At 48.6% G+C, this 15342-nt stretch overlaps 1 protein-coding gene across 1 annotated transcript; it reads right to left on the bottom strand.

Moving 5' to 3' along the window:
* Positions 1–7020: 7020 nt before the first annotated feature.
* Positions 7021–13143, bottom strand: LOC120838398. The gene has a single exon (XM_040208313.1). It carries the CDS (start codon positions 13141–13143, stop codon positions 7021–7023), a length of 6123 nt encoding a protein of 2040 aa, XP_040064247.1.
* Between the last annotated feature and the right edge of the window lie 2199 nt (positions 13144–15342).

Below are 15342 nucleotides of genomic sequence, written 5' to 3' on the forward strand. Positions count from 1 at the left end.
ATCATAAATAAGGAAACTCTAAACAAATATACCTAGATTAGATTTTAGACGCAGGAATGAATGTCAGAGCAGATATTAAAGTAACCCAAAGTTGGATGAAACCGTATGTTTACATATAAAATGTACTATGTAGCAGACTATGACATTACGCAACAATTTCGACCACGAAAACTCAGCAGGCGTAAGTGAAAAGATATAGATACTTCGACACCTTCGGGCATTGCACGATGCTAATGAGAATGATAAATCAAATGCTGACACATCGCTGACACAACACGAAGGAATTTTAACATAGTTACACGTACAAAAACCAGTAAGCATCCCTAGCATAATGATGCTGATGATGAGAGTGTTCAGTTATGGCGAGAGAGGCCCATACGGTGCAGTTTTTTCTGCTTCTTTGTGGTATCTACACTTGCGCATTTGGAGCGCGTCGCTTATTAGGCGCACATCTTTTTACGACAGTGGCAGGGGGATTTGGAAGCGAGCAGCGGCCGGGCTTCATTGGAAGGACCGCGGCGAGCCGCGGGGGGTCGAAAGACTTCCTCGGGCCGGGGTTTGGAGATCCTAATCCAGACGAATTAACTATGATAAGAAATCTTCCTGCTCCGATGAATACACTTTCTTAGTCGCCTTGTCCATTCGGATATTTCGTGAGTTGTCAGGGGGTAACAGGCGGCGCAGCAAGTATCGACGGCCGCGAGCGCCATTTGCGTTCCATTGGGGCCCGATGTCTACAGCTATACTCCGTTTCACCTTATGTTGTACCGCAGCGAAGGCTAGAAGCGCGAGCTCGTTGGCTTGGCTGCTGCTCTTAATGCACGAGAGCTTGTGCCGCCGAGATGTGCCCCAAAGCAAGGAGCTCGCGCTTGTAGCCTTTTCTGCGCTACATCATAAAATGAAACAGAGTATCAGCCTCCATTTGGTTTAATTAGTGAACTGCTTCGACCTTTAGAGAACCAACAGCATATTTGAATGTAGTGGGAACGTTAAGAACGACAAAGCTTAGATCGCCTCAAGTAAAACAAAAATGTGTTGAGTCATGCGCGGAAACGTGGGTGAATAACCTGGCACTGCAATATCGCTAAAAAAAAAAAAAAAACTCAGGAGAGTCACGTTGGCAGCCTCGTGTAAACCATCCCGGCGCACGTTTCTAGCATTCGACAGCAGTCTCGGTGCTCACCTGCTCTGCTTTGACCGTTCAGAAGCAGTAACACTAGCAGGGCCTGCTTGATGACGTTCTTCTTCCACGGCTGGGAAAGCACAGGCTGGGGTCCTTCTTGGGCCATAAGCACTGGCTCTGTCGCCGTGGATACCCGCAAGTCTAGACTGCTCGGACGCGTCCACGCTGATAATAACGCCGCTGGATAACTTGGCATGTAGCGTAGTTCTCAGAAACAAAGGAACGTTGTTGCCAATATGGCGAGGAAAGCGGAGTTGAATGGAATGATTGGTAGAGACGCGTCTCGTGAGTTGTTTTTGAGTATCACAACCCGATTGAAATGATGATTGCAATATTTGACCGTCACGGGCGCTTTACGATTATACTTCGCCTCACCCTAACGTGGACTAATCAAAAAGACTTACTGCGCGAGCTTCATGATTTTAATCTTGCCTCGGCTGCGCGAGCGCCCATGCAACGGGAGCGCCAGTCAAAACCACCGTCTCGCGTGTGTATTCTTTTTGCGGACCATATTCGAATGGGACGAAGATTAGCTGAATTACACCACCATAGCTGAATGAACCTTTTTCCAAATTGTGCAGTGCCTTCATAGACATACGCGCTTTTGCTTGAGTGGCGAGTGACATCGAAGCTATTTTTCCTCTCAATCGTTTTTATTTTTTTTTGTTTCGTTTTGTTTAATGTACCTTGAAGTGCGCTCAATTCGGTGTCACTCCGCTCGAGTGCGTAGCCTTCGCGAGCGCGTAGCCAGTTTTCATAAAATGGCAATCGCGTAACTGTTTTAAGCATAAGTTACGCACTGAGTGCGCCAGCGCGTATGCGCTGGCCCGCTCAGTGCCACAAATGATATATTTTTATCCTGAGACAGACATACGTGTATGCACCTTACCAAGTACCACGGTGGAAGCCCTTCATGTTTTAAAAGTAGCGCAAGGTGCGTCGATGCACGAGGCACGTGCAAAGTGCAACCTTTGGGAAGATCATGGCGACACAGTTCAGCACTAAGCTTCAGTGAGCTAGATTTCAGACGCCATGTTCTACCCAGGAGTGGCGCGCGGCACGTGTCTCGAGCATTTCCACAACAATGAATGGAGCCACTTTTCCCAGGAGAGAGGGGCTTTACCAAATACGCGTATGTGCTGCCGCCTATCGGCGACGAGCGCGACCGAAAGTGTCGCTGTGGTCGGCCTTCCACGATTGGTCCAACGCGGACTATGACGTCGGAAAAGGATTTATTATCGACGGAAATAAGAGGAATGGAAGAACTTTAATTTCGACGGTGTTGGCAGTGTTCCTTCGAGAGCGCAATAATTTCAAGCTTCCACCATGCTATTTACAAACGGCATCAAACTTGTTATTTGCAAGGTAATGACGTCACAAGGGGGAACCGTAAGAGGGCGCCACCATAACTTCTCGCCGCTAATAGGGACATCCGGGTTCGAAACTCGAGTGGCTAGAACACAACGCGTTCACAAGGCTTGTCCGACTCATTTGACCACGGTATTTGGCAGACTTGTGCCTATCTCAAATACTCTACTCAAGATACTGTATTTCAAATACTTTTTGAAGTGTCTTGGTATCTTGCAAATACTTTGGATCTAGAGTATTTGATACTCTACTTTAATTACATTTCTGAGTATCTTGATCTCATTATCTGAAATACATTTTTGACATTCCGCCGTTTCCGACTTTTTCGTTATGAAATGGCGTGGGCGTGGTACGAGTAAACATGAAAAATCTTTCGAGCAACCAAATCCTGTTGCTAGCTACAATTTGCTACGGTGACTTTGACTGAGCTCGCGAAAACATCGCTTTTTTGCCGACTGTGACTCATATTTCAACCCAAAGTTCGTACAATGAAGGTTTTCCCCTCGCCTTCACGAAGGCGCCTCTTGTTTTCTAAAGTTTCCGCCAAAAAATCCTCAAACAAATGGGGTGGTTTTTACGGAAGTAAAGATTGCCACACTGTGGCGCGACGCAGACCGGGAAACGACTTACCACAACATTGAAGACTTGAGTGTCAAAAAAATAATAAGTTAAAAAAAAATGATAGGCGGACAAAAATTAATTTGTTTTGCTTTTTGTATATTTGACCCTGCTACGCAAAATTTCAAGGTTTTCTGTTGTTTATTTTCTTTTTGTGGTCAGTCCGTCACTTATTGCTGTCGCGATCACTGCCTGTAAACGAACATTGATAAGCAGAGAACAGGAGAGGAAATGGACAACGAGCTAGATGACCTCTCCAAATGGTAACAAAGCGTACCCAAACGTTGAGTGCCTTTTTGAACAACACATACTTGAAGAAGGTGCAACCACTGCCGTGGCTATTATGTGGGTTCTCTTTGTAATCCATTCACTCATTTCCGTATCCCAAGTTCGCGTATGATATAACGCCCTGCGCCGCAGGACGTCATATTCAGTGATGTCACTATTGGCGAGGAGCTCTGACCCGTTTGTTGCCCCCACACCTCGGTGTATAACTAACACAAGGCCTTTGCACGTAACCACAGGCCTTGTCGGCATGTTCACGTCATCTTCTTTAATAGAGCGTGGGGCACAGTGCAATGTACAAATACTAACAATTAACGAAGAGACGTTAATAGCCACGGTTGTGGTTGCACCTTCTTCAAGTATGTGTTGTTCAAAAAGGCACTCAACGTTTGGGTACGCTTTGTTACCATTTGGAGAGGTCATCTAGCTCGTTGTCCATTTCCTCTCCTGTTCTCTGCTTATCAATGTTCGCTTACAGACAGTGATCGCGACAGCAATAAGTGACGGAGTACAAATACTAACAATAAACGAAGAGACGTTAAGTGCCGGATCTCTCCCGAAAGCAGTCGTCAGAGGATGCGAGCTTGACTCACTTGGGCTTTTGTGCTGAGCTGGGCACCTTGCATGCTGCATTGTTCATGCAGGCCGGAGTGGTAACAAAAAAGACCCTCTTCCCACTCACCGGAGAACATGAACTCCGAATCCAGCCGAACGCTGAGGCCGCGTTCGGTTATGTCACCGAGCGCTGAGTCATTGTATTCGCAGTCCCTATCCGTGTAGTCCTAAAGTTAACCACTTGGGGTGCCACGGTCTGATCTCCTCCCCTTCTGGTTGTCCCAGAAATGTTTTTTTCTTAACATGTATCAGTGATATTGCCACGCGCGCGAGAGCCACCACGCTTGGCTCTCGCGTGGAGGCTCCCGGTTAAATTCCAGGGTGCGGACTCCTTTATTTAATCTCTCGACTTGACATTCTCGTTACTTCGAAAACCTTGTCGTCTGATCGAGTTGCGATTATTCTACGCGCTCAACATTCCAAGCCGAATGTTCCAGAAGGGTGTAGGCCCGTTTGTCATGTGCGCATTTGTCATAGGCCAACTTGTAATAGGCCCGTTCGTCACAGCGGAACATTCGTCATAGGGGAATTTGTCCCTAGGAACGTTTGTCACTGTGCGAACCGGATATTTGAATTTGCCCAACATATATTCACCTGGCTGTGCAAGCAATAAAGATTAGTACGGTATAATTAATTTTACTAAAGAGAGGGAACATCCAAACAAGTCATCGTTGTACTTAGAAAACAACAGATTTATTGAGCGAAATAAAAAAAATTAAAAAGTGATATTCCGAGCTGCCACCCTCAGGGTTTCTAGACGATTGCGACCATTGTAGCGGCTCACAATGATTTGAAGACGCCGTTTGCTGTCGTCGTGTTTCTTGGACACCGTCGAAGATGTCGTGTCGCCCTCTGCTTGAGCCAGCTTCATCTCTGTCAAGGATAAAAAGAAAAACACACACACTCGTGGAGAAAGCTTTTTGAGTGGGCACCGTACTGAAATTTTGAGCCACAAATGCAAAAATGTACTACAGAAAGCGTCCAAGTTCTCAGAGGATTGGGTCAGTTTTTACGTGCAGTCCCCGGAGCCACGCTTCGATGCTGTTGTTCGTCCTTGTTGGCCTTTCTGCTAGTGTTGATTCTATGACTGACCAAACCAGAGGAGGGGAGGTGGCCGACGACAAGCCGTTTCGACGGGGTCTCCCGATATACACGTCCTCGAAGTAGTCCGCCACGAGTAAGGCATCGGTGGGGAAAATCTCGAGAAGTTCCTTGAAGGCCTCGGGAATGTCGGCGATTGGCAAGAAGGCCAATGCTGGATGCGTTCCAATTTGAAAATCAACAAGAAATAAAGTAACCAATTGGCTTACCTGAAGACAACAATAAGACGTATAGATAGAATGCCGGATACCAGAACAGCAAACTCGTCATCTGAATTGTCTGAACTGAAAAAAACCTCCCTGTATCGTTGATGGCCGCTATCTTGAGGTCCGTGTAAGCCACCTCAAGGCAGTTGGCACCCCATGTGACTCAGAACGACGTCGAAAAACCTTAAAACGAGCGAACATATTTTGAAGTGTTTAAACACATATCCAATAATAGGACCACCGAGCGTTTCGTTTTATACGTTTATCAGAGCTCTTGAATGCTCACCTTTTGTAGGTAGCTTCAGATTTGTTGGGGAGCAAGCAGTAAACCATTGGCTTTACCACGCCGTTGACTGTGGCATGCTCAGTGTACAGTTATACTCTGTTTCACCTTCAGTCCGAGCGCAGCGGACGCTAGGAGCCATCCCAGCCAATCCAGCGTTGAGAGAGTGTCATGTGACCTTGAGCTCCCTGTGTCGCTCCGCCCAACCGGCAGGTCACGCGATTTTCTCCCGGCGCTGATCGGCTGGGATAGCTCGTGGCGTCCACTGCGCTCGGACTGAAGGTGGAACGGAGTATAGTAGAACTGTGTCGGGGTCACTTTCAAGGTCCCGTCCGCGAACCACGTAGTCGCGTGAGCCAGAGAGCTCAAGTTGCGCTCGGTAGCAAAGATCAGGATTCTTTCGCCGTCTCCCTCTCCGCTATCGTGGAGGAGAAAGGAGTCTTTTTTTGGCTGTGGTCTGCATGCAAATAAAACTGTCATTATTTTCATAATATGTCGCGCACTGTGATTTTTCGCTGCAATACACTTTACTTTGAACTCTGTGGGCATTCGATCGTATGTCGGCTCTGCAAGACGATACGCTGTACTCGAAATTCGGCCGCTGCCTATGTTTGCGGATGGTGCGCCGGAGTGTTGGTGATGCGGGAATTTGCAAAGAAGTGTCGTCACTGACACAGGCAACCGCAGCCAGAAGCATTTGGTGTGGTGATAGACGGCCTACCACTGGAATAAAGGACATTAATGACCTTGTTTTGAGAATACAAGAGCAGGAACAGATTTTGGTACATACCAGCTTTTTCCATCATCTCATGACGAACCGAAGCACGTTTATCTTGGTTTTGTAAATGCATGCGTATGGTCTCCTGAATAAGAGATTACACGAGTCTTGGCGTGATCGGTGACTATTTTAATTTTACAAACTGCTCTTCGCCGGCAGGCCCAATACAACGTAGTTTCGTAAACCTTAATGAATGTCCTTCGTGAAGAAGCATATCGCCACCTCTCTTAGTAGTAACTACCTCTATTCTGATTCCATGGCGCGCCTTAGAGCGACCACTCCTCAGATAGCGAACGACTGGATGTCATAGAAAAACTGTACTTTTATATCCATAACAACCACCGTAAAAGACGGTGCTTCGTAGTAGCGCGTTACATGGTGATCCCAGATCGAACGAGTCCAAAACAAAAAAGGAAAAAAAAAACACACGGCACAGACTGATGCCAACGCGATGCGGCTAACCCTAGCAAGTCCAAACTCAACTAGATTGCAGTAACACCACACTCCCCGTCTGGTATCACGAGATACCACTATGACACCATAACGCAAAGTTTACAAACTGGACACGCACTGAAGTTTTGGATCAGTCTTCTTTTGAGATGAGAAGGACAGTCTCAGTGACTGGCCGTCGGAAAGTTTTTAGTTCTCCTCTGGTCACCGTCTTGATTTCGACTTTCCGTACCTTTCCGTCCGCACTCGGGAAAGTGTTCACAATCACACCCATAGGCCACTCGTTGCGGTGAACCTGTTTGTCCCTTAGGAGCACAATGTCACCCTCCTTGAGGTCTCGACGGCTATCCTGCCACTTGCGACGGCTCTGAAGCGTTGTCAGGAACTCACGTCGCCAACGGTGCCAAAAGGAGTCTGCCAACCACTGCACTTGACGCCACTGACTTCTGTAGAGATCCTTGACGTTGAACTCGCTGGGTGGTAACGTGTCTCCACCAACCTTCTGGGTAAGGAGTGTAGACGGAGACAAGATGTCCCAGCATTCCGGATCCATCGAAACAGGAACAAGAGGTCTAGCATTTATGATTGCTGAAACTTCTGCCAAAAATGTCACCAGAACTTCATGGCTGAGACGGCTCGGTCCGTGTTCCAACAACATGGAATCCAAAATACGACGTGCGATTCCGATCATCCGCTCCCAAGCTCCTCCAAAGTGGGAAGAATGAGGAGGGTTGAACACCCAACTGCAATTTTGGCTTGAAAGGAATGCTTGTACTTTGTCGTTGTCGAGACCACTAGTTCTCAGGTTGAGCTCTGAACATGCTCCGACGAAATTGGTTCCACAGTCGGATCGCAGCTGTTTCGCAGGTCCTCTGAGTGCGAAAAATCTCCTGAGAGCGTTAATAAAACTTGAAGCATCCATGGACTCTATGACTTCAATGTGGACCGCCCGAATGCTCATGCACGTAAACAGCACAGCCCACCGTTTGCTGCTGGCTTCTCCACCTCTAGTTCGACGTGCAGTCACGTTCCATGGTCCAAAAACGTCAACCCCCACATATGTGAATGCGGGTTCTGTACTGAGTCGATCAACTGGCAAGTCTGCCATCTTCTGGTCCAGCTGTCTTCCTCGCAGTCTGCAGCACATGACGCACCCGTGTATGTACGACGCTATGCAGCGTTTTGCTCCGATGATCCAGAAACCTGCGGATCTGATTGCTCCCTCAGTAATGTGTCGACCTTGGTGCTTGATCTGCTCATGGTAGTACCTTACAAGCAGCAAGGCGACGTGGTGTTTACCAGGTATGATTAGAGGTCTCCGCTCCTCTTGACTCAGCTGTGCGTTGTTGAGGCGACCACCGACTCTCAGCAAGCCCTTGTCATCAATACGAGGATCCAGTTTCCAAAGTGGACTTGATTTCTGGACTCCTTTCCCCTGTGACAAACACTCGAGCTCATTTGCATATGCTTCTAGTTGGACGGAGCGAATGACGAGATTCTTTGCAAGAGACAAATGCTCGACAGATAGCTGTCCTGCTTGAAGGCAGCCACGTGGCAGGTCAGCTTCGTCGGCTCGAGAAGGGCACCGAAAGTTGCCAGCAGCACGTATGAGGTATGCCACTGCACGCATCAGTCTAGGCCAGCTTGAAAAACGACTGAAACCATTAGTCCCGAGTCCATTTGTGGTCACACTGGTGGCTGAGACGCTTGCTTCGGGCCGGATTTCGGCATCAGTGTTTGGGTCCATCAGCTCAAACTCGTTCTGCAAGACGCATGAAGACTCTTCTTGACGATTTAAGAACTCTGGACCAGTCAGCCAAGCCGTCTCCTGTAGCCGGGCTGCGGGCACGAATCTTGTAGCAAGATCTGCAGGATTTGCATCGGTCCGAACGTAATGCCATTGTTCTGGTTGTGTAGATTTTCTGATGCGTTCGACCCTGTTGCCGACATACACGTAAAATCTTCTTGTTTGGTTGTGTATGTAGCCCAAAACCACCTTGCTGTCGGTGTAGAAATGCACCACATCTAGTTGTGTGTCTATTTCTTTCTGAATGAGCTCTGCCAGCTCCACAGCCAGCACCGCACCGCACAGTTCGAGCCTTGGAATGGTGTGTTGTGGACGCGGTGCTAGCTTAGCCTTGCCCATTATAAAGCCGACATGACACGCACCATCCGAGTCTGTGGCTCTCAGATACGCCACAGCTGCTACAGCCTTGGTCGAGGCGTCTGAGAAGATGTGCACTTCCTTCTGCTGAGCTGTGCTAAGTGAAACGGCCGCATAAGTGCGAGGCACTTCTAGCTGCTCGAAAGCCTGAAGGGAATCCTTCCAGTTCTCCCACTCTTTCCTCTTGTTTTCAGGAAGTGGGGAATCCCACTCGCAGGTTTCTGTGACGAGTTCTCGTAGGAGAGACTTCCCTTGTATGGTAACTGGAGCCACGAATCCAAATGGGTCGTACACGCTGTTCACCATTGACAAGACACCACGCCGGGTGAATGGTGTGTCCTGAACTGGAACCCTGAAGGTGAAGACGTCCTTCTTTACGTCCCAGCAAATTCCAAGACTGCGTTGGATTGGTGGAATGTCGTGACTCAGGTCGAGTTCCCTTAGATCTTTTGTGTGGTCCTCCTTGGGGAAAGCTTCCATCACTCTGCTGCTGTTTGATACTATCTTGTGAAGCCTTAGGTTACAAACTGCCAACATTTGTTGCGTGCGTTTCACCAGGTCGATGACACCATCTGCCGTAGGGAGAGACTTCAACCCGTCGTCTACGTAGAAGTTCTTTTCGACGAACTCCCTGGCATCTTTGCCGAATTCTTCCTCTCCTTCCTGTGCTGTCTTCCGGAGTCCATATGTAGCCACTGCTGGTGATGGACTGTTACCAAAGACATGCACTCTCATCCGATATTCCACCACTTTGTCGTGGATGTCATTGTTGCGAAACCACAAGAACCTCAGGTAGTTTCGATGGTCTTCTCGTACCAGGAAGCAGTAGAACATCTGCTGAATGTCCACTGTGACAGCGAAGCAGTCTTTCCTAAAACGAATCAGGACGCCCAGCAGGTTGTTGGTCAAGTCTGGTCCTGTGAGAAGAACATTGTTCAGAGAAGTTCCCTTGAACTGAGCACTTGAGTCGAACACGACCCTGGTTTCGCCTGGTTTGCGTGGGTGATACACACCAAAGATTGGAAGATACCAGCATTCCTCTTCTTCTCTTAGCGGTGGGGCTTCTTCTGCGTGGCCATTCCTGAACATCTTGTTCATGAATGTCGCAAAATGCTCCTTCATCTCTGGTCGCTTCTGCAGTGTGCGTCGCAGTGATGCAAGACGAGACTGTGCAAGCTCCTTATTATTAGGAAGCCGAGGTCTTGGCACGCGGAAAGGAAGAGGGGCTACCCAACTGCATGACTCATCTTTGAAGACTTCATTGTCCATGATGTTTAGGAATTTTCTGTCCTCCACCGATGGAGCTGGTTGGTCATCGTCCTTTGTCGTCTGGAACAACGTGTCTGTCGTTTCTTCGACGGAGTAGTCTTTGATGGGTACACCTTGGGTAGGTGGTACATGCTGGGTTGGATTGACGGGATCAGTGAATTTCTCCTTGACGAGAAAATGGTTGCGGCATGGTTCAAAAAGGGAGGGTCGTCCATTTTCGAGCACATTTGTCTTGAAGTTGGTGACACAGTCCGGCTTGCGTGTGCGACCTAGGCAGACGTCTCCTATGATCACCCATCCTAGGTCTAGTCGTTGAGCGAAGGGCGCATCAGGAGGCCCATTGCACTGCTGACGCACCTTGTGGACTCTCAGGATGTCTCTTCCCAGTAGAAGCAGAATCTGAGCTTCCGTATCCAATGGCGGTATGAGGCTCTCTATAGCCTTTAGATGTGGGTGATGACGTGCAGCGTCTGGTGTCGGAATCTCGTTCCTGTTGTTGATCATCTGATTGCATTCAATTAGGGTTGGGAGAGATAGTTTCACGCTGCCATCAATATTTGCAACCAGAAACCCAGAGGCTCTCCTTCCTGTCGTTTCTGCTGTTCCAGCACATGTCTTGAGAGTATATGGCGAACTCTCTCCCTGGACATCAAAGAGGTTGAAGAATTCTGTCCTTGCCAGTGACCTATTGCTTTGGTCGTCCAAGATGGCATACATTCTCACAGCCTTTTGAGGTGTGCTTGAGTGACACACACTCACCAAACAAATCTTGGAACAGGACCTTCCACCGTAACCTTCCCCACACACCTCGGTGCACTTGGAAGATACGTCAGGTGATAGTCCGTGATGAATGGTGTCGTCTTCAGGATCCTGTCCGAGGCTCGAAGACAAAGGTTTGGAACTGTCCGGGTGAAGCGCTCTGGTATGTTCAGTGCTGTCACAGTCGTCACACTTGATCACAACTTTACAGTCCCTTGCGAGGTGGTTTGTAGAGGAGCAACACCTGAAGCAGATCCCAAATTGTTTCAGCAGAGACTTGCGTTCTTGCAGTGGTTTCTCTCTGAACACACGGCACTTTCGTAGAGGGTGAGGTTTCTTGTGAAGCGGGCACTGTCTGTTAGGGTCCTCCATCCTCTCGGCTGTGGCTGGCGAATAATGGTCGACGGCTCCTGGAGTAACGTCGGTCGCATGGACTGAAACGGGCGTGTTTCTGAAGCCTTCTCTTGACGTGACCTTCTCATTCTTTGGGAACCTCGGAAAGGTGCTTCCCGTTGTGCCGAAAGCAAAGCTCGGGTCGTTCCGCATCCTGGCCTGGTCTCGGACAAACTTCGAGAAGAAAGAGAAAGGGGGAAAAGAGACGTGATGATCTTCTTTGTACCTTGAGCCTTTCGAGATCCACATCTCTTGGAGACGGTGTGGCAACTTCTCTGCGATGGGGTTCACCCCTCTTGCCGTATCCAAATAGCCGAGTCCTGTCAAGTGGGGATCAGCTTTTGCGGCTTCCAGTTCCAGAAGCAGATCTCCCAGTTCCCGTAGTTTGTGAGTGTCTTTGTCGGAGAATTTAGGAAAGCTTCCGATCCTCTTGAAGAGCGCATCTTCTATTACTTCGGGTCGCCCGTAGCAGTCCTCCAGTCTTTCCCAGACTATCTCTAACCCCGCCGCGGGGTTGTCGACATGTACTGAACGCAGCCTCTTTGCATAGACCGAAGACTCACGGCCCAGCCAGTTCACGAGAAGATCTAACTCTTCATTTGCCGTAACTTCCAGAGTTTGCACCATACTTTTGAATGTGGCTTTCCATACTCTGTAATTCTCGGGGTGATCATCAAACTTGACGAGTCCTGTGCTGACCAAATCTCGACGGACTAGGTATTTCAGCACACCACTCAATTCTGGAGCAACCTGCTCAGCAGGCAGTTCGTTTGAGCCATCGTGGACGGCCGCCTGGTTGTGCACATAGTCTACAGTGCGCTGAGCACGGACTTCTGATACATCTGAGATGGTTCGGTCGGAGCGATGCTCCCCGCCGTGCTGTTCTGCAGCCGCTTGCAGGATTTCTGCTTGAACTTCCATAGCAGCCGCTTCCCTTTCCAGCTGTAGGATCTGTAACTCAGCGTCTAGTTCTGCTTTTCTGCGCTCGTTAGCCGCAGCCGCACTCTTCTCCTTTTCTTCGAGCCTTGCTCTTTCGAGTTTCATGGCCACTTCCTTTCTGGTGAAAGAAGCACGAGTGCGCGCCGCTGCAGCCTCGGCGCGTGCCCTCGTTGCAGCCGTGCTTGTCGTGGTCGCAATCGAGTGTTCCGAACGCGTCGACCCTCCAGAACGTCTCGAGCCGTGAAGTCGTGGCCCGGCAGACTTCGACGAGTGCTCCGAGTTAGCGTGTTCCGAGTCCCGAGACTTCGTGGCGCGGTCGGGCGTCTTTCCGGTGTCCATCAAGGCTTTCTGAACCGCGCGAGCTCTGTCGCGATCCGTTGTCTTCTGAAGGGCTAGCTCTAGCTGGCTTTGTTCCGCGTTGATCCCCGACAAGTAGGCCACGTAGCGTTCCGACAGCGCTTGGTAACGACCGTACTCTTTTCGGATACGGCCCGTCGCCGCTTGCTGCGTTTCGGCGTTTGTAGCCTGTTCAACTTCCCGAAGATCGTTTGCGATGCGCTCCCAGACGCAATCGAGCTTTTGACGTTGCTCGTCCCGGTTCGCTTCGTAATTAAGCAAGGCCTTCTGCGACAACGTTTTTTTTCTTCGCGGTCTCGAGTCTTGTGGCGGTTGATCCTTTATGGCGTTCTCACTCACGTGACCAGCCGCCGAGTCCCCGTCCGAAGGGTCCATCTCGTCCAAGCTTCCGTGGCGGCGTCCCGCGTTCGAGTTCGAGCTGAACCGAGGTGGCGAGGCCTAACGTTCCGACGCGCTCACTTGGCGTTCACCGTCTTTTACTATTCTGATTCCATGGCGCGCCTTAGAGCGACCACTCCTCAGATAGCGAACGACTGGATGTCATAGAAAAACTGTACTTTTATATCCATAACAACCACCGTAAAAGACGGTGCTTCGTAGTAGCGCGTTACATGGTGATCCCAGATCGAACGAGTCCAAAACAAAAAAGGAAGAAAAAAACACACGGCACAGACTGATGCCAACGCGATGCGGCTAACCCTAGCAAGTCCAAACTCAACTAGATTGCAGTAACACCACAACCTCCATTTAGAAATCGAGACTCGTGATATTTTTGTAATCGGAGGGCAACCGGCATAATACGCCCTGAAACAGGGCACAAAAAAAAAAAAAAAAAAAGAATCGCGTTCGGTGTTTTTTTCTTTATTGTAAACTTTATGTTCTCGAAGGTCTTTTGTAAGAAAGGTGACCCCGATGAGACAACATGCAGGCTAAAGGCTGCATGCTGCCTTAACTTGGGGTCATTGGGACATGCTTTTGTTTCCCGTAGTCAACCTCACTGGCCTTGTACGGATTTAATTAAGCGTAATTTCATAACTTTCCTAAGAAAACAAGATAGAAAAAAAAAAACGTTTAACTATCTTGAAGTTGTTGTGTGACGAACTGCCAGCGTGACGAATCACCCTATGACCAATGTTCCGCTGTGAAGAACGGGCCTGTTACCAGTTGCCCTATGACGAATCGACATGTGACGAATGGGCCGTATCCCGTTCCAGAAACCCACGCGGGTACAAAAGGTGCTTCGATTTGGTTTTCGGTACAAGTTCGCCCTATTAAACGTTGAGTATCTTCAGTTATTCGCCGCCTCATCATTTGTCATTCGTGACAATATCCTGCTCCTTATAGCTGGACTGCGTAATATAGCCCTACGATACTTTTTCCCCGTTTTGTGTTGTTGCGTGTTAAACCATTCGGGTAAACCAGGTTTGCGCAACCATATAATCAAATACGATATAGCTTCGCCAATACTGGAAACTCCTCCGAAAACACATAGGAGCGGCGGCGAACGTGACAGTGGCGCCTCTAGCGGACTCGGAGTCTACGGAAGCAGTCGTCGCAATGGAAAAGTATAGGCTGCGCGACGTCCTCGAGCTTTACAAGCCCCGTATCGTCACCCTAATAGCAGAAACAATTTATTACGGTCAGTTTGCTTGCAAAGTGGAATCCACTGATCGCAACTGCAACGACAATCGAATAACAACGCGCGCATAAACAAAGATAGAGCAGTTGATTTAGCGGTCTCAAACGCCTCTCAGGGGATCACACGCGTTTGAAACGCGTCTGGGAAGCGGAAAAAAGGCGTTTAGCTACTCGAACTACGTCGTAATCGTTAAAACATGCAAAAACGACATGTTAATATTACCAGAGCAAGCGCACGAGCTGCTGGAGCATAAAAACAAAACAAAAAGTAAGGATAAAAATGAACGTGCAAACACTTACTGAACTTTGCAGAAAAAATGGTGTCGCCATTCCCGACGAAAATAAGAAGAAACGGGAAAGAGAAGCGAACAACGGCGAATAAAACAAAGAAGCTAGCAAAAAACTATTTCAACGACGACGATTGTTGCGGCGCCTATAGAAAAAAAAAGGAAGAAAAATGGAAAGCAGCAAATGTATAGCTGGTGGTCGCCACCGGTGTTGAGTTCACGACAAACAAAGCGGAAACAACAGACGAAACTAATGAAAGAAGAAGAAAGTGACCCTTTTTTTTTTCAGCTGCTTGTTGTACATTTCTTTATTTGCTTTAGAATGGCAATCTGGGCTAGTTGGTTCATGATAACTTTCAGGGCGCCGAAAATACACAAGGACAAGATACAAGAATTTGCTTTCGCGGCGTAGGTACGAGTTAAAAACAAAAGAGGGGAAATAAATAACGTAGTGCAGCTCACACTGCCCGGTAAAAAAGAGTCGCAGAAATGTTTTGGTCGCAGGCAGCAACCTTCTATATGTGCTAGCAGTGAGTAACCTTTTTTTGCTTTCGAATTTCTTTTTCCAGTGACTTTGGCGGGTTGTTCGTTCGCTCGCTTGACGAAGCAGCTTAAAAGTGCATTCAAGTACTTGTTGACGTAGGTGTCC

The sequence above is a fragment of the Ixodes scapularis genome, unplaced genomic scaffold, assembly GCF_016920785.2.
Source record: "Ixodes scapularis isolate PalLabHiFi unplaced genomic scaffold, ASM1692078v2 PGA_scaffold0__279_contigs__length_252992795, whole genome shotgun sequence".
NCBI lineage: Eukaryota > Metazoa > Arthropoda > Arachnida > Ixodida > Ixodidae > Ixodes > Ixodes scapularis.